We start from the raw sequence: 26427 nt of genomic DNA on the forward strand, positions 1-26427 counted from the left end.
TAGACCTCTAGTAAGGGTGCGTGATTAGCGCTGAAAACGGTGTTCTCTATCACACTACAGTAATAAGTTAACCAACACTACCATAAACATTTATTACTAGATCACACAGAACAAAAGGTGTCATTCATATTTTTTTATTTTTTATAATTCACGATGCCAGATCAGTGAAAGCACAAAGTCACACAGATGATAAGGCTGGCACTTGGCCAATATAAATGTGGTCCAAAAAAAAATGCTTCTGAAGAATCCAGTGTTTCCATTTTCATGACACCTTTGACATAATTATGTGCAAGTGGATGACTAGACAAAATCCACACTTTTCCTGTTTAACATGAACAAGATCCCAACAAGAAATGTATACAATTAAATTTGAAAAGCAATATCCTCAGTATTTGTTGTTAGTGATATTGCTGCTTCAGTCTAATGTCTTTATTACCACTGAATATGTTTATAGATTGCCGCTGCTGACATTCAGAGCTCCAAATACAAATTTGACACACATTTCCCTCCAAATACAATTTTTGTGTTTGCCTGAACAAAATGATAGACTTGAAAATAAAGTATAGACTTGTACCTGCCCAAAGCAATTATAACACATGACATTGGCACCTCTTCATACTGATAAAAGGTCCTAAGCATATTCCAGTCATTGGCAAGCAACTTGATGCTGAATAGGCCACCATCTCTTGTGCAATTAGAAATGGTGTATTTATTCCACATTCATGTGAGTGCCCATATTAACCAGCCAACAAGTTTGATGAATTGCATAAATCCTAATCATATACAAGACATACTGCACATTGACTTAACAGCACAGCAATAAAATCTCACTCCGAACACCTGCTGTTATGATTACAGGGCAACCAAACTCACCTTTAGACTTTTTCTCATAAAGCAATCAACCCATGGACAAAGGCTTCATGGCATTTTTCAGTTCCTAAAAAGGATTACATATTAACTTAGTCAGTACTACATTCGCTTGTCTAAAGCTTATATATAAATTCCAGAAAAAAAAGTTGTTCCATATTGTGCAGTTTTATAGTCGCCTTCACTATTGTATTTCCTGTAAATCCCTGTTCTGTTCTAAATTAACTTTGAAACGTAAAATGGAGGCATGTTATACTGGTTCTGCCACCAATGCTAAAATAATGCTCACAAGCTTTTTGAGTCATCTCAAAAGTTTATCCAGGAATAAATATACTTGCTTATTGGAATGGCTCCTGTAGCACACAAACATGTCACACTGGTTGGTTGACATGTTCAATGAGATGAAAAATGTTTGCTCAGTAATTCCTTTTTTAGAATCTTTGGTATTGATGAAATGCCAATTTCCTCACATCCTGACATGCACATTTAAAAAAAGAAAATAAATCAATATTGAAATGCTAAGAACAGACATAAAAAGCCAGTTTCTGACCAATATCCAAATGTCTGGCTCCTAGTGCCTCTTAAGAGGCATTTTAAACATAGTCATTTGAAAAATATCCCAGAATATCCCAGTTTTTGGTACTGTACTTCCTTTAGACAAGCATGATGGCATCAAAACTGTCACTTTCTTTATAGCTACCCTGACACATCACTGCTAAAAGGTTTCAATAGTCTTAGACATTTTTGTTCCCTAGTTGTCCTAGTTTCCTATGCTGTGTCCAGATCCTCTGGTTGGTTCTCGGTTTGCTGCTGCTCCCCCCATCACCATGGCCTGTTTGTAGGTGTCTGTCACGTTGTCACAGTCATTGATAGAGAAAGAGCTGTCTGCAACTCCAGATCGGTAGCAGTCCCAAAGTCCTCTCGGCCTCAGCTGGCCTTCCCTTAAAAGCCTCTCTTCTTGAATGTCAAACAGGTTGTCGGCAGACACACACCCTCTCATGGTGCTCTTGACTGGGCGTTCCACTGGTGCTGGTGGCCTTACACGCTCAGGCAGGTCCAGTTGGTCGAAGGACTCTGAGGAGAGGATACTATCTTGGCTGATGGCACTGCTGGGCCTTGCTCTGGGTCCCCCTCGTGGCAGGGAGGCTGCCAGCTGGTCCAAAGAACCAAAATCCTGTAGGCCGCCTGAGGAGAACTTGCCATGGTGCTTCAGGATGCCTTTACAGTGGGGTGTTGTTGAAGGGCAGACCTGAGCTTGTGGTATCTGGGCTAAGTCACTGCTCTCGGGGGAGGAGGAGAAGTAGCCGGACTCCCGCTCCACAGGCTTCTTCAGAATGCCCTTGCGGGGGAGAGAAGCAACAGGCTGCACCTGGGTCGGTATGGACAGGCCAAAGGCTCTCTGTGGTTCCTCTGTCCCTGCGCTTGGAGCTTCGATGTGGGCCTTCTGCTTCAGACTGCCTCGCCGTTTCAGGATCCCCTTGGCGGGCCGAGTGGTGGGAGCCCCCACTTCATGTGTGGTCTGGGAGACGTTGTTCTCTTTGCGAGACCTCCGCAGGGAGCGTTGCCGTACCACGTCTCCTCCACTGCCTCCTTGGGAGCGCAGCAGGCAGCGCATCTTGGAGCCATTCTCTAGTAAAGGTCTAGAGGTCCGACGAAGCCAGTTGACAATGTGGGTGAGTCCCCCTGGTTGCTGAGTTGTTGCCGTGGTTGTCCCACCTGGTGGCAGCGCCCCCGCAGCCTCACCATCGACCAGCAGGGAGTGTTGGTAACCCCAGTTAAGCCACCAGTGTCCAGCGATCTCCTCTATTGTAGCTCTACGCTCAGGGTTCACCATCAGCATCCAGCGAATTAGACCACAGGCATCTGAGACAGAAAACAGAAAGACCCACATTGGCTGCTGATTTCTTTGAGAGATATTCCATCAGTGGAAGTGCATGACAATAAGTAAGAAAATAAGCCCACAAACAAAATCCACCACTGCCATGAGGCTCACCTGAAGGGTTTGTTGGTTTGCGATAGTTCCCAGTGCTGATCTGCTGCACTAGGTTCTTATGGTTGTGCCCATCAAATGGCATGGCCCCATGGACCAAGGTGTAGAGCAGGACCCCAAGAGACCAGGTGTCCACCTCTGGACCTTTGTATGGCAGTCCATTAACTATCTCTGGAGAGGCATACAAGGGACTTCCACAAAAGGTTTGAAGGTACCCATCCTTATGGTAAAGGTTTGAAAGTCCAAAATCTGCTATCTGTGATTGGGTAAAAATGAAATTATTTGATTTACAACTAGACATGACATCAGTGAAACTGAAGTTTGGCATGTAGTTTCAATTGCACTGTTGTTAAGATGCCCTTTGTCCCTTACCTTAATATTACCGTTGCCATCTAGTAGAATATTCTCCAGTTTCAGGTCACGATGTACTATCCCATTCTAAGATGGGAAAGAAGACAATGACAGTTGTTTAAAATGATGTTATTCTTACACAATTACTGTTAGAACTTGTGTGTGATTGGTTACTAATTGTAGATCTGAATAGAAATTGGGTCAGAACAGATGCTGTTCCAACAGAAGATTGTTCTGGAATGTCAGCTATGCTACCATTGTGCTCCACTCTGTAGGGGGGCATGCCATTGACTGAGACATGGAGCAACAGCTTAAATTTAGCACCAAATTAAATTAAAAAAAAATGCAGGTCAACTTCTTTTGTCTTGAACTTCTGTTCAATTCACTCAAGATATATGCTGGAAGAACATTTCTCTCATAACATTATTTTGTAAATGTATTTTATTGAAATCATATTGTGGCTGATACAAAATGACTCTATAACAACTATAAATATCTACAATGCTGACAAGTACTAAGCAGAATAAATACTGACAGGTGGTCAGCATAGTCCTGTACATGGCACTTGTAAAACTGTGTCAACAGATATAGACCTCATGGTTCTCCACTGTCCCACCAGGATACTTTGAACGCATTTTACTGTGATGTGCCTCTACTTTCCACAGTATAGGACACCATGTGCTAGAATCTCATAGAAACAAACCTATGGGCCCTAGAAGAGGATTTAATGTGTGTCTGTGAGTGTGTTCATAGGACTGGTCCATTCCCTTCTGCGCTCATAAAAGAGTGTGTGTGTGTGGGTGTGTGTGTATGTTCGCGTGTTTCAAGTTTGCTGGGCGTTTCAAGTTCATTGGCCCAGTGTTGTAACAGCCCTGTTCACTATGCCAGGCCAACGGTAAATAATATGCATAATTCCCATTATGTAAGTGTGGAGGTGGGGCTTCACCAGTGCTGCTGATGAGGATCAGCACTACTGTCCATGTGTTTCCACAACTATTACTGGTGTATGATTTATAGTTACAAACAGGCACAATGGCATTTTTACAAGACAACCTTTATGCACACCTGAGCATGTAGAGACATATTGTATTCTTCAACCTAAAGAGAAAAGGAGACTTTCTAGAGTGGCTACAGCAGTCTAAAAGATGGTTTACCTGATGGCAGTACTGCACAGCTGAAACGATTTGCCTGAAGAAGTGTCTGGCCTCATACTCGGTGATCCTCTGCTTCTCACAGATATAGTCATACAGGTCTCCTCGGCTGGCGTACTCCATCACTATGACAATCTTGTCCTTGTTTTCAAACACTGCAACACCAAACACAAACACACAGAATGGTCACAGTCTGTAGAGGAGAGGATGGCCCTGTCAGAAGGCTCTCCACACGGGCATCCCGCTCAGCGGTGTGTGCGTCATTGTGGAGGCCCCCCCTGCTTATGTAATAGAGAAAGGATCATTGTGACTTAATGACTTGCTTGACCAAATATTGCAAAAAACCTCCTCAGTCAGAGATTTGTGTGGAAACCTTTTACAAGATGGCTCACGTTGCTCTTCACATGTAGCTTAATCACTTTTTTTCTCACCTCTTTTTAAAAACTGTATGATTCAATTGGATCATTTAGGAGGAACATTTTGTTATCAGTGTGATCCTAAACAGAAGTCTATTCTGAGCCTACCTTCATATATGGTGATGATGTAGGGATGGTTGAGAGAGGACATGATCTCGATCTCTCTATGAATGTGTAAAAGGTCTTGCTCATCCTTGATCTTTTCCTTCCTGATGGATTTGATGGCCACCTGATGGAGAAACACATCAAACGTATTCTTCAAGCAAATCCGTGAAAAATGAATGAAGCATGGTAGCTCATCCCGGCTGGTACCAGGAACCATTAGGCTATCTTCTATCAACACACTTTTCAAATTCAGTTCCAAATTGAATGGACTGAATGCCTTGAAACTGTATGCTAACCAGTTGGTCAAGATGTTGTTAGCCTAATCCGCTTTACTGACTTTGGCAAACAATGCTATGTGAACTGCTCTTGGGACACCAAATTGATGTACCTGAGACAGAAAATAAATGACATACACATCTTCTAATGAAAAAGCAAGGAGGTTGACTCATTGTCACCTGTTTCCTTGTGGCCACCAGCCACCCTGTAGCCTCGGGGTGTACTGGTGAGTAGACAGACTAACACTACAGTGTAATTGTGACAAGGCAGGTCCTTGTATTCTCCCTGCTGAAATAAGGTCTATTGTTTTGTGTTACGTCAGTGTGGTCCCCCAGAATCTGTTTATTTGAATTTCAATAGAAATGAAATGTGAAAGGTTTATGCGCACACATGCGTAGGAGTGTGACTTTTGCTAAGTATGTGCGTGTGTGAGCATGACAATGTGTGTATGATGATGTGTTCGAACCTCTTTTGTTGCCTTGACACATACTGTTGTTATGGGATCATGTGTGCTCTGGGGGTGGGTGATTGACGTACAACTGTTCTTGTCTAACCCTACACAGGACTGTGTACAGCACATGTGTGTTTTGATTGAGGCTTGTTTAGATGGTTGGGATTCCACACTGTCCCCTGTGCGTCAGCCGTGTGACCCTAGGAGTGACCGGGTTCAGAGGGTTCACAGGTGACAGGGTGGGGGATCGTTATTCACCTCCAGTCATCCTCACAGTAATGCTAAGGTCGTAAGCTCAGTAGAGATCCCATTAACTTTTAGCTTGTTCCCTTGAGTCCCAGTCTGGGTCCTCTCTCACACATCAGTATGGCATGTATGCAGTTTTTCACATGAGGCTTCGCAGACAGGTGAATAACGTTCCTCATTTCCCTTTAGCCGTCAGCCTAGCCTTGGTATCCCATTCAATGATACTGCTGTCTGCACAGCAGTATGACACACGGTGTAATAGAGGGCTTCTGAGACAAAGTAAGGTCAAGGGTTCATTCAGTTGTCATGACAGTCTAGTCTCAGACTGCCAGGCAGAAACTTTGTAGGCTAATTCATCACCCTTTTAAGGATTAGAGAGTGTAAACAGTGGATCAAGTCTAGTCTTTCAGTTCCAGTGAATGTGTAGTCACGTGTAGGCAGACAGGGCCAGATGTTCCTAGGGCACTACTTCAATATCTCCAATGAAGTTTACAGAGGAATTAGAATATCCACTTTGTAAAACGTTTTTTCCACAGCATAATTTAGTTTCTGAAACAGCAAACTTTCACTTTAAGAGTGTCAAAAACCAAAAAGTGTTGGCATCAACGCTCATGAACAAACTAAATCTGCCAGACACACCTAAACAAGTGACTCATAAATAAGTTTGTCCAATTATTTTTAAATGTTTTATTATCAGCTTCAAAACACCAAGGGCCTTATCCTATATTTCTGTAGGTAGCATTTTTGTGTTCCATTTTACTTGGGCATTGATGACAAACAAGATAGGACAGGTAGGCTACATACATCATCATGTACGGCTAAATGTATTTCCTTCTGGTAACTCCAGGAATTTCTCAGAATTTCCCTGAAGTGCTCAAATAGGCTACCCTTTTTCTATTGTCATTTCCTATTCCTGTTCCTCGTTCCTGTCCAGCATAAATCCACTTATAATAGACTTGAGCTGATTTGTCATTGAGTTTGTCTGCTTCAATCTTCAAATCTAATCACGTGCGTTGTGCTTTTCAGTAGGATTCAGGCAGCCTATTACCGGCATTGTAAACACAACTCTTAAATAGACAAATGCCCCCCCCCCCCCCACACACACACACACACACACACACTCCTCTGTAAGGATAGGTCACAAACAGGTTATGTACAAGGTCATTCTACCATTTTAAAGCCTCAAGTCGGCCTCAGGTTTTGTTTTTGTGTTTTTTACTTCAGACTTCCAAGTATTGATCAATTGTAGGGCTCAGATATATGAGGTGAGTTGCACATTAGTGTCCGTTCTTTCTCTCTATTCTTTGCCCTTAGGCCATAGGAGGGGCTGGAATGCACCTAGAGAGACCAGTGGGAATTCAACCACCTGCCCTTCTGAGAAACATACAAAGATAGAAAAACACTAGACTTCTCAACACCTCCAAGAAACTTAAACTGCCACAGATGTTCTCCAAAGACAAATGTCGTTGACACATGTCAGTGTCTGAAATTATATTAAGATGAGCATCATAAAAACTGATGGGAGTTTCCGAGATTTCAGCTTTCACTCTACTAACCACTGCTTTGTTGGGTAACTACAAGGGAATAGTTGTTCTCCTTTGGTCTCGCAACTCGCTTTTGTGTTCCAAATCTCCTGCGTTCAACGTAAATAACTGGTTATGTCTACACAGGTGATTTTATAACATCAGGAAACCTCTGTTGTGGTCAAGCAGTCCAATTTTGTTGAATTCACTGCACTAAGTTATTATAGGCTACACCATTAAGGTCAGACTTTCACAGGATAAAACTTAGAAATAATAAATGAACCAATTATTCTGAATGATTAAATGGAATTATTTGCCAATATATATTCAGAAATGCCATTCCGAATTCTAATAATTGCCTGATAGTTGTACATAAATTACACATTTTTTTATATCTATTGCACTGCAGTAGTTTCTAGAACACATAGTAGTCAACAGGTACTGAGACACGGGATGCGATGTTCTACATCTAATAAATCATGTTTTACTGTCTGGTCGTATAAGAAGGTTGATAAAGCTATATAGTCTACTCTCCTACAGAATGTTCTGTTTTGTTTCCCCTAACCGTTGAACCCTTGTTCAAATATATCTAAGTCTAGGTCTTTGTACAACAAATTCCAAAACTGTGGGAGAGTGCCTTCCCAGAAGACATTTTACCAAGTGTCGGGTTGCCACATTTTTAACAACATAATTCCAGTAACAGGCATGGCAGAGTATCAGGAAATTAAACCATCCTTTGTTTGAACTTATCTGGTGTTGAGTGGCTATGTTCATCTTAACCATGTCCAGGCATACACACGTTTTAAAACACTTGATTTTAACTGGTGTGCTTTCACTAATGGTGTATTTGGCCTAATCTTTACATCCAGGTTTCTCTTTCTAATACAGGCCATCGCTCATAATATAGACAACAAGGCTGGGTAAAACATGTCTTCAAAAAGATTGTCCCTGTCTTTTTTAACAGTCTAGTACAGATCCAGGTGGACTTTCCTAATTGTTCAGGTCTCAACGAGACCATGGGTACTGAAAATACACTTAATTCTGCAAGAAGACAATGATATTGATTGAAATAAAAAAGGTAGACAAACGTGTTTAGAATTGCCCGTGCAGGACGACACATAGGCGAGCACATTGCCTAAATTAAACATGCAAATCAAGATGTGGAAAATTAGAAAAAGCAGGAAGAATCTTACCATTCTACCGGATCTCTCGATTGCTTTCTTGACTTTCCCATAAGTGCCTTTTCCAAGCGTCTCCATAAACTCGTATCGATGTTTCAAATTATGTTTGTGGTGATGTCTTTTCACTGCCTGTCGTTTTATAGGACATTGAAAGTCAGTTTTCCCGACCGAGTTTCTGTCAAGTGAAACTCTCCTACTGTAAGGCAAACTTGGCGACTCTTCGCTACAGTTAAAATGGTTTGCATCCATCTTCGGTCGAATGTCTTTATCCATCGTTTCCTTTCCGAAAGAATATTATTTTAGACACGTTCCATTTCTAGAGTGCCTTTGTTTTTGTCAGGTGGCCTTTAGTCCAGTTATCACAATAGGCTAGTTAAAGTAGAGAGCAACAGGGCCTATCTTTCTCTGTGTGTTAAATGACGATCACCGCTTATTTCTATTTGCTGTTGTCTGCCACTGGGGCGTGTTTAGCTCTTCATAGGTCTGCCTCTGAGCACGCCATGTAAACTGGTTGGGTAAAACTTGCACAAGAATCCACAGCTAGAGCGCACATGAAACAAAAGTGAATGTACCCAAATTTACAAGATCTGCATCTTTTGTTTCCATAGAAAAACTGTAATATACGCTTCTTGTAGACCTATATTTGGCTATATGTTTTTTGTTGTTTTGTTTTTATACTTGATAGTGCCAATGTATACAAAACCATCTCAGTTATAAAAATGTAAGGTTGACGTGCACATGTGTTTTCCTGGAAGGATATGCTAATCATTATTTCCTTAAATTTAGGGTGTATGCTGGTTATCCAAAAAGCCTAGGTTTTACCGGGCACATTGACACACATATTCTCTGCATTAGATTAACTGTAAATATAATTTCAAATAGGCCTATCGATAACCAGAGTGGCAAGACCTAAAAAATAGCACTCATAGATTGTGTCTTATTGCAAGTTTGTTATTACAGTTTAAAACTTTCAATACAGTTTAGAAGGTTATCATAATTTAACTCATTCATCATCAACAATCATCCTGGTATGGTATCACACTGCAATTATTGTGGTTTATTGTTCAACAAACATTGAACCCAAATAATGTTTGGTTTAAATAATACAAAATGCGTCTCATTCTTTTCACGAGGCATAAGGTTTTGAAATAAGATACTGATACACTGAGACGGTGACTGCTGGTCTCCCAGACTTAAAAAACGTTTCCAAGTTCATATTTTACCCACAAGAGGGGGAACTTTACCTAATAATGTTGCAACCTGGTTTACACTCTGGAGTCCCCAAACTACGGCCCGCGAATACGTACCTGAACAATGCCGGATACACTGATTTACACTGATTAATATGCATAAGTAAGTAAATGTTTTGATTTCAATAGCAATGAATATGAAAAAAGGTCATTACGATATTAATAATACTCTTTTAATAGGCTATCTATCCCTTGATATGTACGGATTTACGGTGCATAACAAAATAATAAACTAATCTAGCATAATAAATACATTTAAAATCATAATAACATTTTCACAATAATACTGGTAGTCACTCCGGCCCATGTAATTTTCTGTTAACAGACCGACCCGGCCCCACATTAAAGAAAGGAAAAATTATCTGGCCCTATCAGAAAAAAGTTTGGGGACTCCTCTAAAGCTTTGGTTTAATTAAAGCGAATATGTCCTAATCTTTGTTTCCTCTGATGCAGGGAAAACTATTCATTTTAATTATACACTATTTTGTGAAACAGACAACAGTAATTAAGTCCCTGGAGGATGTCATGCGTTCATACTCACTGTGCAATACTCATCCATGTGAAAGCAAAATATGGCACATTAGCTAAAATGATCAGCCTTACATTAAATTACAACATTACAAATTCTAGTTTGCAAAATATAGGCTATACTTTTTAAACAGTTAAACATTAACTGATTTAACATCGTTACTGTGCATATGTTGAAAACATTATACATGTTAATAAAACTGTTACAAATGTTGTAAAACAAATACTGCATCGGCCAACGTAACTTTTTCCCACCCACGTTAATTGACTGCATGTCCCAGAAAGCAGTTCGGATTACTATTCCTGTCTTCAGTGTTTCGCACTGATTTCTGTGCAAGGATTTCGAGGGAGTGTGGCCAGGATGTTTGACAGTGACCAACAAATGTGATCTCTTCCTTGCATTGACCGAGTGTCCAATCACTATCGTATCTAGTGCTAATCCTGGATCAGAATTTTTGTCGACAAGGACGTCGTTGGATGTTTTTTTCCCTTAGCCGATCAGATCAAAGTCTGGTCTACTAGCTACTGTAATCGACATTTTCACGGAATCTCGGATTGGCTCAAACACCCATACAGTTTGCTAACGTGCTAACCAACTAACTTCCTAGTAGTGGCTAAGATTGATAATTATAACCGTGAAAACGCTAGCCCTACACGGAGTGAAGTTAATGGGGCTTCTTTAATGAAATTGATGAGCATGCAGGCTAGCCAGGCTAGGGACCGGAATACGATGCCTGGCTAGCAATACCACATCAGGTAATTTCTGATTAACGAGCTCTACTCTCCTACCTTGCGTTTACCAGACTAGATAAAACTAACTAGCTCTAGCTATATCTCCTACCAGTTTGCCCTGGCACTGCCCCGACAAACTATCTAATCCGGGTGTTTACTTTTTAGACAGATTATTAGCTAGTTTTTGTTGGTCTATTTTGTTTACCTTTTGAAGCAATTAGGAAATTGGTTTATAAAGTGGTAAGCAAACATTTTCTTACGTAGTAGACTTGACATATTGTTATTGTGAACTAGCAGGACAGCTAATACCGGTAATGTTAGTACTCGGCTAGCGCGAGCGGTTGCACACAAAAACGCGCTTGCAAATTGAGGCCTTTCAGAGTTTTTAGCATCATTAGAAGCGTTAACTTTTGCAAGATAGCTGTCTGTCTCTGTTCCTCACACGTATCAGTCCAGGCGCTGTTGTCCAGGCGCTGTTGTCTCGGGCTAACGTTACACGTGGAAACTTTCATCATCAAATTGTGACATTTGTCATGCAAAGACACCGCAGTGCTGTGAGTTAAGGCGAGTTACAATTGACTGTTTGATATTGTTTCGCCTTGCATTGTCCCAAATTTAGAGATAATGATTTGATCGCCGTGACCCGTGTCGTGTCACATTGATCTGGGGTCACAAGGCGTCATTGTGGACAGAGGGGAGCATTCTTCAATTTGTGTATTTTTTCAGGGGAGAAGACAACATTCCCTACTTACCATGGAGGGTAATTTTCAAAAAGTGACTCCTTTAGCTCGAGAACTAACGCGGGTATTTAACAGCTACAACAAACACACCATACAGCTAAAAAAGAACTTGAAGGAGACCAACATATTTTTTCGGGAAATAAGACAGAACTACAGTAACGCCTGCGCGTCCGCAGTCAGTTCGGAAGTAGCTGCTTTGGAAGCAGGTAAGCACCTGCTACACTATTTGTATTACTGTTACTTAAATAAATCAACATGCCTATCCTATTTGATTGGTTAGACCGTTACAGATTGCCATTTCATGTTCCTGTGTTAAACCATGTAGCTATAGCTGTCATTCTAAGTAATTTTTTATTGGATCTTAGATCTGTAAGATTCCAGGGCCAACGATAAAGCCATAGAATTTAATTTGTGATAATACTGACAGATTGTAGCCTACCAGTTTGTTCTTTAAGCTTTTGTTATGTTTCAGTAACAACCAACAAACTTACGTTTGTCCAAGACAAGAAATGTCTATTTTTATATTCTGAATTTGAGGAGAAACAAACTTTCTTATATGGATTCATGGCTTTCATACGTTTCCCAAGTTTAAGATATTTTCCAAAAAATGTTTTTGCAGAGAGGGAGACTAGGAATTATAAGATAAATATAAGGGTGGAAATACTTTGAGATATTTTTCCCAGATAATCAATTATACAATGTATTAAATATGATTGAGAAAAAACAGAGATTCGTCCTATTGGGGTCTTTCTCAATGCTGTACTGACAAAGCTGTCCTAACATGTAGAAATGTTAAAGGACTAGAAATTGAACTTTAAACATTGTGTTCAATCTACTAAGCAAAAATGACAGTTTTTCTCTGGGAGTAGCTTGTGTGTATATGGTGCTCCAATTTTTAACTAACTTTTCAACATCTTCTATTTAGTGAGAGATAAGAATAAAGTTTTCTTTAATGACACATTCATTCTGCTTATGTAAACACTTCTGTTTCAAATGAGACCCTACATCAATGAACACCCATATTAGGATCAACCGGGATTTATCATTTGGTCGAGGCAATATTGAAGGAACAAAGATATATTTCCATTATCTCCTGTAGATTGGCATAAAGACTAGATTTAGACATAAATCATCTTCAGAGGTGTGAACCCATAGACATGGGGTAAGTACTATTCCAGGATTTAAGATAAAGTAAATCTGTCTGAAATCCCCTTTTGTCTAACCTCACTGAGCAGTATTTAGCCTCTGACACAGATTAATAAAAGTGCAGACTGATTCACACTTTTTATGAAGATTCTCTTGTTTGCCTATAAATCCAGAACTAGGCCTTTAATCTGTGTCAAACTACCCAGACCAATATAGTAATTGCCATGAATGGAATGCATGGTAAATGCTTAGCCATTCAAAACCTTAGATTTTAGTGGTTTTCTGAGGCCCTTGTCTACTTATGTTGACCTCATGGGCACATGCAAGCACAGTCCGAGCCGATCAGACAAACCTCAGCAGTGTTGGGGAAACTGTCGGTCAGGTTTTTAAGACACTCAATTAAATAGATAGGCTACATGTAATAAGTACATTTTAGGAATAGGTCCATTCAAATCTGGGTTGCAAATTGCAAAAAGTACCAGGCAGGGTAATACCAGATTAACAGTTTAAGCAAAGTCTGGTCAAAGGAGAGAGGAGGGTGTTGAGGATCTCTGCTGTACAGCAGCAGGTCTTTGTTGTGTAACTGCTGTGGGCGGTGAGTCAGCATCATAGAGGATCATTCACTTCCTGATGAACTTATCTATTTTGCATGGTTTAGCCTCGACCAAACTAAACGATGCAGAAGTGCAAGGAACGTTCCAAATAACGTTTCACTATCTTAAATTATTGATTAGACTACAGTAGGGCGTCAAATATTTATCCTTTTTGGAAGGGGGCGTGGGAGTGTGTGTGTGTTTACACAGGGGTCAACGCAAGTGAAAAACATGATACTATCAACCCTACGTTCCCTACTTTTCTGTTTGTCCTCCAATTTGTCCTCATTACCAGTGCCCATGCCCACATACTACACAGCATCCATAATACTCACTACTGTCCACCACACTCTCATCCTCCCTGTTTTGTGTTTTCGCAGGCCAGCTAAGCTGCATCTCTTTCCCCCGCCATGAAGAAGAGTTCCTCCAAAACACGGTGGGTGCCGCCCCTTACATCATGGTTCTGGGTCAGGATTGTGCCGCGCGCTACCAGCTCCTCAACTGCCTGTTGGGGGAGAGACTGCTGCCCCTGGGGCCCGAGGCTGGCGAGGCCTGCGAGGGTGTTCAGGGCACCGTTTGCAAGAGGAGGAAGCTGTGCTTCACCCATGGCAGACAGACGCGCCTCAGCCTGGCACTGCCGGGCCAGTACGAGCTGGTGCACCAGCTGGCAGCCCACTGTGGGCGCTGGGACACGGTGCCTCGCGAAGACCTGGAGATCCAGGAGGAATGTGAAGACCCGGCTCACAGACTGGCAGAGCTGGAGATCACCCTGCACCACCCTCTGCTGCAGGTAGGGCTAGAGGATGTTGTACACCCACAAGGCCACAAGGCCGAAAACTGATACGACTAACACAGGCCACGCGCTACAGATATAGTTGTACACTTACCGTAGGTCATATGCAGTGCTACACGCAGGTCAAGACTGGAGGCAAAAGGGGAGTCTGCCCCACTGGGGTTTGTTCATTTTCATAGTTTACACAGAACTGAGGAGATTCCACATTCATTGTAAACATGTCCCTGTTTGGTTGGAGCAAATAACAGCCAGTCTCATAACTAGGTTAGCATTTCGATGTTTTGACTGAAGATGTAAATGCCGTTACACAGTGGCACAGTATCACCGACTGTACTGGACCAAGCGACCGGCCAGATCTGTTTTTCATTTTTATTTTTTTTCTCTCTAAGCTGGAAACAGTACTCTCATACATGATTTAGCTGACACACAGATTACTGAACTGCATCTTATTCCCCATGTTCAGCAGAGCCGTTTGTGTCCGCTTTGTTGTAGAATTAGGTAATATTACTGTATTATTTGTTTAACAACTTTGTGTTTGTGCTTGGACACTTGGACAATGTGAGGTATTATATTTCTGACGGTGACAGAGCATTGCTGGATCTGTCTGCCAGCAGGACACTCGACCCATGTCCCAGATTGACTGATGTTTGCAACGTTGTGTGTGTGTGTGTGTGTGTGTACACGCGCCTCCATACCTCCTCTGTCTTTTCCCCATCACATGCAGCCAGGACAAGGAAAAGAAAGTAGTGTTTAAGCCTTTTAACAAAGAGCCTGGCTGATCCTTCCTGGCTGTGGAGCCCAGGCTTTAGAGGGCCTGAGGCCAGCCTGCCTCGGCCCTGTGCTCTGCTCTGCTTAGCCCTCCCTTTACGTAATAGCCCCAGTCTGGTGTGATTCACATGACCAGGCCACAGAGAAAAGCCCAAGCTCTGCACTGTGAAAAATAAGTTGCCATGGCAACAACCGAATCCTTTACCCTCGGGGCACTGTTTATTAGTGGGTTATAGCTGGACTGGTTGATTTTCTTCCTTGATTTTCAGGGTTATTCCCAAATATTTGGGTTCTGGAAAGGGTCGTATTTTGATTGAGTTTGGAAGACGTTCTCTCTCCCACTGGTCTAAACTAGCTGCTGGGTATGAATGGAGCCTAGACTTCATGGATAATGGTCAGTTTTAGATTAACCACACTTAAAATGTCCTGTGACATTTTGTCCCCTCCCCTACATGGTTTTGTACCGCATTAAGATATGTCCACTGTGTAACGCTAATACTACAGTACGCTTTTCCATTGAGCCATAGTTTTTTCATGCCTTGTTTGCCATGACATACCCCATCAGTAGATGTATCAGGACCAATGTGTAGCCTTAGTTAGGGTGTTAGGCCGTCTGATAGTTGGTGTTTACCCAGGACTAAATGAAGCCAGGCAAGCTGTCAACCCCCTGTGATATTCACACAGCCCTGGCATAATGAGAGCGCCCTGTTTGGGCAGGCCAAAAGATGCAAGCGCTACCTTGCTAATTAGTCTCTCCTCCTCCTGCAGGCTTTCTGCTGCTCTCTCCCCATATTCTAGCTGCTCAGTGAAACAGAGGACAGGGGTGGTGCTAACCTATAGACACATTTCTCACATGCCTCTCAGTAGCATAACCTCAAACTATATTGCTTACTGCCTTTGTGTGCCACATAGTTCAAATAGGACACCCTGCTAACTTTCAACAAAGGGTTGAGATATCTTTAGCATCCAGTCTTTAAGTATGCTATTTAAAGAACATTTGGTTTTCACTGACAGCATAATTAGTAACAGCATTTGTCCGCTTGGCGTTTAATTTCCGCGTCCTGAAAAGTTCAGACTGGGTAACGTTTCAACTGGATCAAGATAACTGCTTCAAAACAGCCCCCAGATGTTTGGCCGTCGAGCTGCGTTTGTATATTGACTGCATTAAGGCAATTCATGCGTTCTGTTTGTTTTGATTGGTTGTGAACAAATGTTTGCAGGCGATTCCTGTTCTAAAGACACTGCTCAGTTGGACTCTGCTCTTGTTTCTTGGAGACAGGACTGACTGTCTCCTTTGTGTGGTTGTGTTAGTCATTTCTCTCCTCTTTCCCTCTTTCAGCCTATTTCCCTCCCTCTCTTGCTCGCTCTCTCCTCCACACTCTCTCACGCTCCCTCTAGAACCCTTCTGTAGTTGTTGTACTTTATCAAGTCGAGCAAAAACATGTAGTCGAGGCTTGTCCTTTGCCCTCAAGTACCCTTTCCCATGACCAGACAGGTTTGGATTGTTTTGACTAGCTTGTGTGATTCATTGCAGTAAGGTTGGTGTTTTTTATTGGAGCATAATCCATCTAAATTGAACCCTTACGTTGCTGTTAAGTTTGTATTTACTTTTGCTTTCTTTTTCACACAAGTGGATTCCCATTGTCACATCTCCTGGTTGTAATGAGCTTTTACTCAACGCCATAAAAGTTACCGTCCCGTCACAGGTGCACGGACAGTATACAGTTACTCATGCAGTGTTCCTATTGAGCACAGTGAACTGTCTGACTGACTCGGCCCCCTCCCCCTTCTGCCCCTCCCTGCGTCTCAGGAGGCTAAGATCATGGTGGTGCCGTGCCCCAGTGTCCAGCCCATCCACGAGGCCCTGGAGGACTGCACGCGCCACGTGGTTCCCATCATCCTCTACGCCCTCAGCCACGACTCGCTGAGCGCCGAGCAGGTGGCCGAGTTAAACAAGGTCAAAGAGATGCTCCCCTTCCCCATGTGCTTCGTCCGCATCCCCGGCACGCCCCCCGACGCCTCCCCGGAGCCCAGCCGCCGCGCCGACAAGGAGCGCGAGAAGGAGAAGAGCCCCCTGTACAAGCAGCTGCTGTCCCTGGGCCTCCTCAGCACGCCTGTGGGGAACTGCTCGTGCGGCGCCCCCTCCCAGGTGTCCCACGCGGCCGCCAAGCCCCAGAGCGTGCTGGGGGAGGCCTTCGAGAGGCTCCACCGCCTGCTGGTGCCCTTCGCCCGCCAGGTGCTGCACAACCAGCAGGTGGAGGCAGCCAATCTGCTGAATGGGGTCCACTGTCGCTGCCTGGACCTCTTCATCAACCAGGTGCGAGCAGGGGACAGAGGGGAGGGGGGCGTGCTGGTGTGTGCATCTGTGTGTTTTCCACTACACATCCAATATTGACAGTGCTGATGCAGCCACGTGTGAAAGAGGAAACGATGTTGCTGGTAAGCGGTCGGCAGCCCTGGTGCTGGTGTGAACTGTGCCTGACTCCCCCCCCCCCCCCCCCCCAGGCGTTTGACATGCAGAGGGACCTGCAGATCACGCCGCGCCGGCTGGAGTACACGCGGGAGAAGGAGGGCGAGCTGTTCACCTCGCTCATGGCCATCGCCAACCGCAAGCAGGAGGAGATGAAGGAGATGATCGTGGACACGCTGAGCGGCATGAAGGAGCAGCTGCTGGAGGACGCAGCCAACCTGGAGTTCAAAGGTCACACACGCGCACGCACACACACACACACGGATCACACAGATCTGTAGTTTCACCTAACAAAGCAGATATCACCAGTGTTCCCAACTGATGAATTCATCTCTTTTCAGTTAACGAAATTCCCCACAGTTGGCCTGTTTGTGACCCAAGTAGCCGCCAACTACATTCGCCTCTTTAGTCTTGAATGCATAATGTACTGAGGAGCACTGGAACAATGCACCTTGTCATGTAACGGGGTTTTCCCAACAATATTACTTGCCATGTCAGCACATACTTTTTATTATACCAATTTAGAAATAGATGGACATATTAGAGCCTCGGGTTTTTTCTCATTAGTCCTATTGTTTTTGATATAATGATGGGATCATTTCAACCTGCTCCTTGGACAGTTGAGTCATTGTCCTGCTCACATTTCTGGACCTGTGCCGGACACATGCATACTGACAGCCTTGTTGCACAAGTTTTACTACTGCTAAAACAATGACACAGTGACGGTAGGAGAGTACTATAATACTATAACAGTCTCACACGTGACATGTTGGCAGATTGTTAAATATTTTAAGTAGAGTTTGATAGTCGAGATCTGTTTTGTTTCCGTTGCTGTGTGTGCATGTAGTGGCCCCAGCCCCGTGTTAAAGAGAAGGGGATGTCCTTTAGTAGCTCATGTTATTATGTTGCTCTATTAGAGGAGATGACCAACTCGTGGCTTCTTCCCCAAGCACTGCCCCATTCAGCCTGTTACCATGGCCACAGCCCTAGTCAGAGCTGGGAGGGAGCCCAGATGATGCGTGTGTTTGCAGAGGGAGCGGAGGAGGGGCAGGGGCGGAGGAGAGGAGAGATCAGAGGAGGAGTATAGAGAGCGACGGGCTGGATTTAGAAAACACAACACTGGCCTGTTTTCTCACTGCCTGCCTTTGGTACACACTGTAAGCAGCAGGTGGTAATATGACACAGAACTCCGAAATAGAGAATGGAGACACTGACAAGAATGGTTAAGCTGTGTCGCCAAATTCACTTTGCTGCCTTTCATCTCAATGGTCAGGACACAGAGATGACCCCAAAGGAAAAGGCCAAACCGAAAAATGACAATTTGTTGTGGTCTCATGAGCTCAGAGCACGTCTTGTGACCATAGTGTCTCCATGGCCACACTTCTACCAGGCCAGGATTTCACCGTGCTAATTTGATCAACATGAAACCTTAAGTGTCATGACACAGTAGACTACTTGCGTTTGACGCTTTCCTTTTACTGCTTCTCTTACACAGACGTTATCGTGACCACCAACGGGGAACCCGTCTCGTCCAAGGACATCAAGTCATGCATCCACCAGATTCAGGAGCTGATTGTGAAGGGGCTGAACCAGGCGGTGGCCAACAAGCTGATCAGCTCCGTAGACTACCTGAGGGAGAGCTTCGTAGGAACCCTGGAGCGCTGCCTCAGCAGCCTGGAGAAGTCCAACATGGACTCGTCTGTTCACAATGTCACCTCCAACCACCTCAAACAGGTGTGTGTGTGTGTGTGTGAGATTTGTGCCCTTTTTTCCCTCAGACTTTTGTTCAAAGGTGAGTGCCTCTTATCTCGTCTTATTTTCACTCCAGATCCTGAACGCTGCCTATCATGTGGAGGTGACCTTTCACTCGGGGTCATCTGTCACCAGACTGGTCTGGGAGCAGCTTAAACAGGTTAGGAATAACCCAGTACTGTCACCATTATACCCATGTCACTCAAACATGTTCAAGTTGAAACACTCTCATCTCTCCGTTTTTAATCATAGCTGACAGATTCTGTTCTATTCTCTCTGTCTCTCTGTGTCTCTGTCTGTATCTCTCTCTCTCTGTCTGTATCTCTCTCTCTGTCTGTAACTCTCTCTCTCTCTCCAGATCATTCAGAGGATAACGTTTGTCAACCCTCCTGCCATCACTCCAGAGTGGAAGAGGAACGTGGCCCAGGATGCCATAGAGAGCCTCAGCGCTGCCAAGCTGGCCAAGAGCATCTGCTCCCAGTTCAGAACCCGCCTCAACAGCTCTCACGACGCCTTCGCTTTCTCCCTGCGCCAGGTGAACTTTAACCTTGAATATTCCCTTTCAACAAACGGGTCTTTCCTAAGAAAACATTGTTCATGTTTTCTAAACCACCTCGTCCTCAACCCCCTATTACTGAGTTTCCTTAAATACTCATGTTTTCCTCTTTTCTCTCAACTGCTCTTCTCTTTCTGCCTCTTTAACAGGGTCTCCCTAAAAGCAGCTAATTATCCTGCAGTTTGACAGATAACTGTGTATCTGGGACAAGTAGCTTGTTGTTTTAGCTCGGCCTGTTGTAAACTTTGAACCCCCAGGACTGCAGTTGCTCTGTCAGTTACATTCACATGATGGCCCGGAAGATTCCCATCGTGGCAGAGAAGCTTGTTATCAGCGGAGCCTCAAAGCTTTTCTGAGTTAATAATAATAATAATGATCATAATCGATTAACGATGGAGCCTATGCTATATAGCCATGTGGAGCTGTGTGTGTGTGTTGACGTGTGGTGTGTGTCTGTGTGTGTAGCTGGAAGAGGGCCACACCGGGCGACTGGAGCGCACCGAGGACCTGTGGCTGCGTGTGAGGAAGGACCACGCCCCGCGGCTGGCCCGCCTCTCTCTGGAGAGCCGCTCTCTCAGGGACGTGCTGCTGCACGGTGAGCCACAGCAACACAGCCCCGCCCCAGCACACACGCAGCACAGACACACACGCGCAGCACAGACACACGCGCAGCACAGACACACACGCGCAGCACAGACACACACGCGCAGCACAGACACACGTGCAGCACAGACACACGCGCAGCACAGACACACACGCAGCACAGACACACACGCAGCACAGACACACACGCAGCACAGACACACGCAGCAGACACACACACGCAGCACAGACACGGAAAGCCAGCAACCGTGGTGATGTGTCATGCCATACTTAAACAGTGGGATAAAGCAAATGTTGACAGATGTACTGAATTGTCTCTCCCTTCCTGGCAGGCAAGCCCAAGCTTGGCCGGGAGCTGGGGCGGGGCCAGTATGGAGTGGTCTACTTGTGTGACAGCTGGGGGGGGCACTACCCCTGTGCGCTCAAATCAGTGGTACCTCCGGACGATAAGCACTGGAACGACCTTGCTCTGGAGTTCCACTACACAAGGTGAGCAGGGCCGACCTCTAACCGGACAGGGGGGAGTTCAGGAGCCCCTTGCAGCCACTGCCCTGCGGCCACTGCCCTAGCTCCATCAGGTCAATCTGAGTAGCTGCCTCAACTGCAAAGTGTTGTGCAGGACTGAACGTGTTCTGCTCAGCCAGAGCAGGTGTAACAGGACTGAGTTGACTGGGTCCCCATGTTGCCAGAACTATGTTTTTATTGTTCTTTATTTACTCTGGGGGGTCAGATGGCTGAGTGGTTAGGGAGTCGGGCTATTAATCAGAAGGTTGTTGGTTCGATTCCCGGCCATGCTATATTACATTGTGTCCTTGGGCAAGGCACTTCACCCTACTTGCCTCGGGGAGAATGTCCCTGTTCTTACTGTAAGTCGCTCTGGATAAGAGCGTCTGCTAAATGATTAAATGTAAATGTACTCCCAAGACCATAGTCATGCCCTAATGATGAAGCAAGGATATTGATAAGCCTATGTAGTACTAATACACGTTCAAACGGTCTCCTATTTTTTGCCAGCTTTCCTTTCAGCCTTTGTTGCTTTTATCCTGGATTATTTTTAAATTCTTGTTTAATATTATAGTATAATATGAGTTTGCTCATTTTGTGTAAGATATCTCTCTGATGGACTTTTTGTTGTTTACATGTTGCACATGACACATGTTTGCGATTGGTCATTAGGTGCATCTTCCAAATCATATTCCTGGTGTGTTGAACTTGCTTCCTGGTACAGGCCTTGGGCTGGTTTGAACCACCACCACGCCCTTGTTGTGGTTATAGGATGCATCACTGCGTCTCCTGCATGTTTTCCAGGAAGTGTTGATGTGTTGTCTACCTCAGAGCTCTCCTCAGCAAATTCATTTGATATGATTCACATGAAATCATATTTAGAGATTTTGGAATACTCAATTTCATATTTTTCTCCTTTTTAGTTTAGGTCAGGACTGAATAATGTTGGCAAAACATTATTGTTTGACGTTGCGCTGACAGTGCTGCCCCCCTGTGGCTGTTTGATGTATTGAATATAGTGTTTGGGCAAGATTATGGAGAGTAGTAACTGTTGAAAAAGTTTGAACACTGGATATGTATGTGTTTGTGTGTGCAGGTCCTTGCCTAAGCATGAGCGCCTGGTGGACCTGCACGGCTCTGTCATCGACCACACCTACGGTGGAGGCTCCAGCATCGCTGTCCTGCTCATCATGGAGAGGCTGCACAGAGACCTCTACACTGGCCTCAAGGTAACCAGATGACTAACCTGACACACACACACACACACACTCAGACATGTACACTGGTCTCAAGGTAACCAGCTGACTAACCTGACACACACACACACACACTCAGACATGTACACTGGTCTCAAGGTAACCAGCTGACTAACCTGACACACACACACACACACTCAGACATGTACACTGGTCTCAAGGTAACCAGCTGACTAACCTGACACACACACACACACACACACTCAGACATGTACACTGGCGTCAAGGTAACCAGCTGACTAACCTGACACACACACACTCAGACATGTACACTGGTCTCAAGGTAACCAGCTGATTAACCTGACACACACACACATACACTCAGACATGTACACTGGTCTCAAGGTAACCAGCTGACTAACCTGACACACACACTCACACTCAGACATGTACACTGGCCTCAAGGTAACCTGCTGACTAACCTGACACACACACACACACTCAGACATGTACACTGGTCTCAAGGTAACCAGCTGACTAACCTGACACACACACACACTCAGACATGTACACTGGTCTCAAGGTAACCAGCTGATTAACCTGACACACACACACATACACTCAGACATGTACACTGGTCTCAAGGTAACCAGTTGACTAACCTGACACACACACACACACACACTCAGACATGTACACTGGTCTCAAGGTAACCAGCTGACTAACCTGACACACACACACTCAGACATGTACACTGGCCTCAAGGTAACCAGCTGACTAACCTGACACACACACACTCACACTCAGACATGTACACTGGCCTCAAGGTAACCTGCTGACTAACCTGACATTCACACACAGAAATGTATACTGGTCTCAAGGTATCCAGCTGACTAACCTGACACACACACACACTCATACACACTCAGACATATACAATGGCTTCAAGGTAACTAGCCAGCTGATGCATACATTTTGACACTGGTTGTAACTCTTGATACACCATGATGGGTCATGAGAGGAACAGGTGGCCGTCCTGCAGCCTGGGCTCTACTGGGACTGCACTGTCTCATCATCTACCCCTTATTTTATATCTCTCCTCAAGGCGGGCCTCTCACTAAGGGAGAGGCTGCAGATTGCTCTGGATGTGGTGGAGGGCATTCGCTTCCTGCACAGTCAGGGCCTTCTTCACCGCGATATTAAGCTAAAGAATGTTCTGGTAAGGGGAGCCCTCTGGGACATTTATTGTTTGGCTATTTGTAAATCCTAAATCTGAACCGTGTTCATTTGTGCACGTAACCTAATGTCACCTGTTCTGTTCCTAGTTGGACAAACAGAACCGGGCCAAGATCACAGACCTTGGCTTCTGTAAGCCTGAGGCCATGATGTCTGGCAGCATCGTAGGAACGCCCATCCACATGGCTCCTGAGCTTTTCACAGGTAATCTGTCTATGCGTACTCACCCATGCTTTGTTTTGCTTTAAAAACAAAAAACGCACTTCACTTGGAATAAAACAAATGGCTCATAGTGTCAACCTGTTCCAACACTGTAGTATCACCTGCAGAACTACAAGCTATTTTTGGTAACAATTGTCAATTTGAACTCTTTCTAGGAAAGTACGATAACTCTGTCGATGTTTACGCTTTTGGAATCCTCTTCTGGTATCTCTGCACGGGCTCAGTTAAACTGCCTGAGGCCTTTGAGAAGTGCTCCAGCAAAGACCAGCTGTGGAACAACGTTAAGAAAGGTGAGTTTTACTGGATCAATGTTGGACGCCAATGAAGACACTGTAACTTAACATTTTAATTTGTATGTTGTGTCTATTTGTGTTTTTCATCCTATCAAGAAAGTATACCAAATTACTTCTTGTGGAGATACCATGTTGTGTATGTATGTGAGAGAGTTAGTTAGAGGTAAAGAGATTGAGATTTAGAGCAGTGTGCCCATGTTGTTGCAGGTGCTAGGCCAGAGCGACTGCCCAGCTTTGATGAAGAATGCTGGCAGCTGATGGAAGCCTGTTGGAATGGAGACCCTTCCCAGAGACCTCTGCTAGGCATTGTAGAGCCCAGCCTGCAAAGCATCATGGTACGGCTCTGCAACTGTGGCTTAAACCAGAAAAGTAGCAGCCTGGAGGACTCAAACTGAAAACTCAAGATGGAACGGACAGTCGATCGTGGTTAAAACATATTTTTGTGCTTGTATTTATGGAAAAGGAGATGGGACAGTTTGTTTCTGAGAGGGTAATAGATAATGACCAATAAAGTGTGACCAAGACAAGGTTTTTTTTTCTCGTCATTTCACAGGAGTTTAATTGACATTATTTATGATGATCTGATACTGGACCAACATGTCCACAAGCATGTACATGGGTGTTATGTGTTCACTGTGCTGTGTGTGTTTGTATACAACATGTAGCCAACACTATGCTTCTCTCTAGCAATCTAATTGCTGCTTGGTCTTAGGATTATTACTAGAGATAAAACATTTTAAACATAGTCCACTCTCAGTATAATAAAAAATATATTTACTTTTAGATTGTATTTAAGTGGATGTCAAGAAACAATACAACTTTTTTTTAATAAAATGTTGACAAAATACTGCTTTTTGTTTTCAATGGGATAATGAATGGGATTTATACTGATGTACCAAGCAAGTGTAGATCAGAACTTTATAATTTTTTATATTGGAAAGCGTTTGACCTTTGACTCATTCCTTTGAGTCAGTGTTCCGACATGTCATAACTGATGTCAACAGCATTTTTCAAGAGTTTTTGAATAGCAGCAACAATTCTATGTAACCACTGAACTGCCTGAGGACAAGATTTGGTTGTTTGTGATCCAGACCTGATTACATGACTGACTCTTGCAAGTGAGGTTGAGAAGTGATGGAGACCAAAACAGAGATTGGACAACAGCCTGACACTCAGTAAGAGCAGTCATGTACAATGCACAAAAAATATCTATGTGGATGTATGTAGTTATATCACATTTAGCTTGTACTCATGTTTTACTTTTGTCTCTGCTTGGGAGTCAGAACATCAAGCTCAGAGGAGGAAGATTTTGAGGATGGCTTTGTTCAGATGCTGGCCAGCCATCTTGAACAAGAGAAAGATGTTGAGAGTGATTGTGAAGAGGATGATGACTATGAGAAGCAGGTGCATAGACTTGTGTAAAGTTGTTTACCATGAATGTCAGTGAAGAAATCAATGTAAAACAAGGCCAATAAAGTGTAAATGTTCTACGTCAGATGGAACCAGGAACATCGCAGGCTGAACGAAGTTCTTCTGTAGCATCCCAAAAAATGGTGTCCCCTCCCGAACCATCCACATGGGACTTCATGTGCTACATAAACAAGTGGAAGAGGGCTCACTCAATTGGCCACCACATCAACATGCTGACCAGGGACCCTGGTCGAAAGGCACTGATCATTCAGCATGAACTACAGTGTAAAACTAGTGTAAGAGTCCCCATACTGTACGTTCTCCTTGCTTTGTCTTTAACCTATTTCAAAGTCCACTAGCTGTAAAGTCTTAATACTACAACCTGTGTGTTTGTTTCATCTGGGCCATCCTCAGATCCCTCTACCTGTGGTGTGTATGCTTGAGGGGGAGGCCTTGCAGATTCTGAGGGAAATTGAGAAAGGTGAACTCCCCCTACAAACACCGGTCATTCCCACTTAGCCCATCAAAGCCACTAGCAACCCTCTGCATCACTCAATACAGCTCTAATGGTTTCCACCATGAAGTAAAAAATGTGTCTATTCTTCTTCTTTAGAGTACATGTACAATTTTGGTGCCACCCACCCCCTTACTTTGGAGGCCCAGCAAAATATTGAGAAGTTGGAGACCCAGGTGACGGCTAAGGAAGGAAACAGGCCAGTACCAGAGAAGGGGTGGCTGCAGAGGGTTCTGAGATGGGGCAGGATGCTGGCGATCAGGCTGGGGGGTTCCTGGGGTCTTGGCTGAAGATGGAAACACTCCAAAGTAGGAATGTCCACCCAGAACAGAAGGAAACCCAGATGAACTAAAATATATAACAGTTGTGTCACTGAGTGGATATAAAATAGTATTTTCAGGACTGAAACAGATTGGTTCTCATTTTTTTTATGAGTTCAACATGCTAGCACAGTAGGAGACATACAGTAAATTTTTTATTTAAGTTTGAGATTGACCGTACTACCAGGTGACCCTGATGATTAGATGTGCTGTTCAGTGAACCAAAAGGCAAAGCAATTATGTT

The 26427-nt window shown here is 44.0% G+C and overlaps 2 protein-coding genes across 3 annotated transcripts; one reads left to right on the plus strand and one right to left on the minus strand.

Moving 5' to 3' along the window:
• On the minus strand, positions 1-8951 carry nuak2 (NUAK family, SNF1-like kinase, 2). The gene is made up of 6 exons (XM_067240200.1): positions 8570-8951; positions 4884-5004; positions 4363-4514; positions 3230-3295; positions 2861-3113; positions 1-2730 (listed from the first exon to the last, which is right to left on the minus strand). The coding sequence occupies exons 1-6, from the start codon at positions 8828-8830 to the stop codon at positions 1628-1630; spliced, it is 1956 nt and encodes a 651-aa protein (XP_067096301.1). The 5' UTR covers positions 8831-8951; the 3' UTR covers positions 1-1627.
• Positions 8952-10686: 1735 nt separating this feature from the next.
• Positions 10687-24774, plus strand: dstyk (dual serine/threonine and tyrosine protein kinase). Of its 2 annotated transcripts, none has more exons than XM_067243173.1 (15): positions 10687-11091; positions 11794-12013; positions 13927-14336; positions 16918-17424; positions 17613-17808; positions 19073-19311; positions 19406-19489; positions 19688-19864; positions 20351-20480; positions 20821-20977; positions 22089-22221; positions 23294-23407; positions 23514-23628; positions 23802-23936; positions 24147-24774. In XM_067243173.1, exons 2-15 carry the CDS (start codon positions 11821-11823, stop codon positions 24332-24334), a joined length of 2778 nt encoding a protein of 925 aa, XP_067099274.1. In that variant the 5' UTR covers positions 10687-11091; positions 11794-11820; the 3' UTR covers positions 24335-24774. The 2 variants fall into 2 exon arrangements, with proteins under 2 accessions (XP_067099274.1, XP_067099265.1); XM_067243164.1 differs by having other exon boundaries at positions 10712-11621.
• Positions 24775-26427: the final 1653 nt, after the last annotated feature.

Source organism: Osmerus mordax, chromosome 1 (assembly GCF_038355195.1).
Source record: "Osmerus mordax isolate fOsmMor3 chromosome 1, fOsmMor3.pri, whole genome shotgun sequence".
Lineage (NCBI taxonomy): Eukaryota > Metazoa > Chordata > Actinopteri > Osmeriformes > Osmeridae > Osmerus > Osmerus mordax.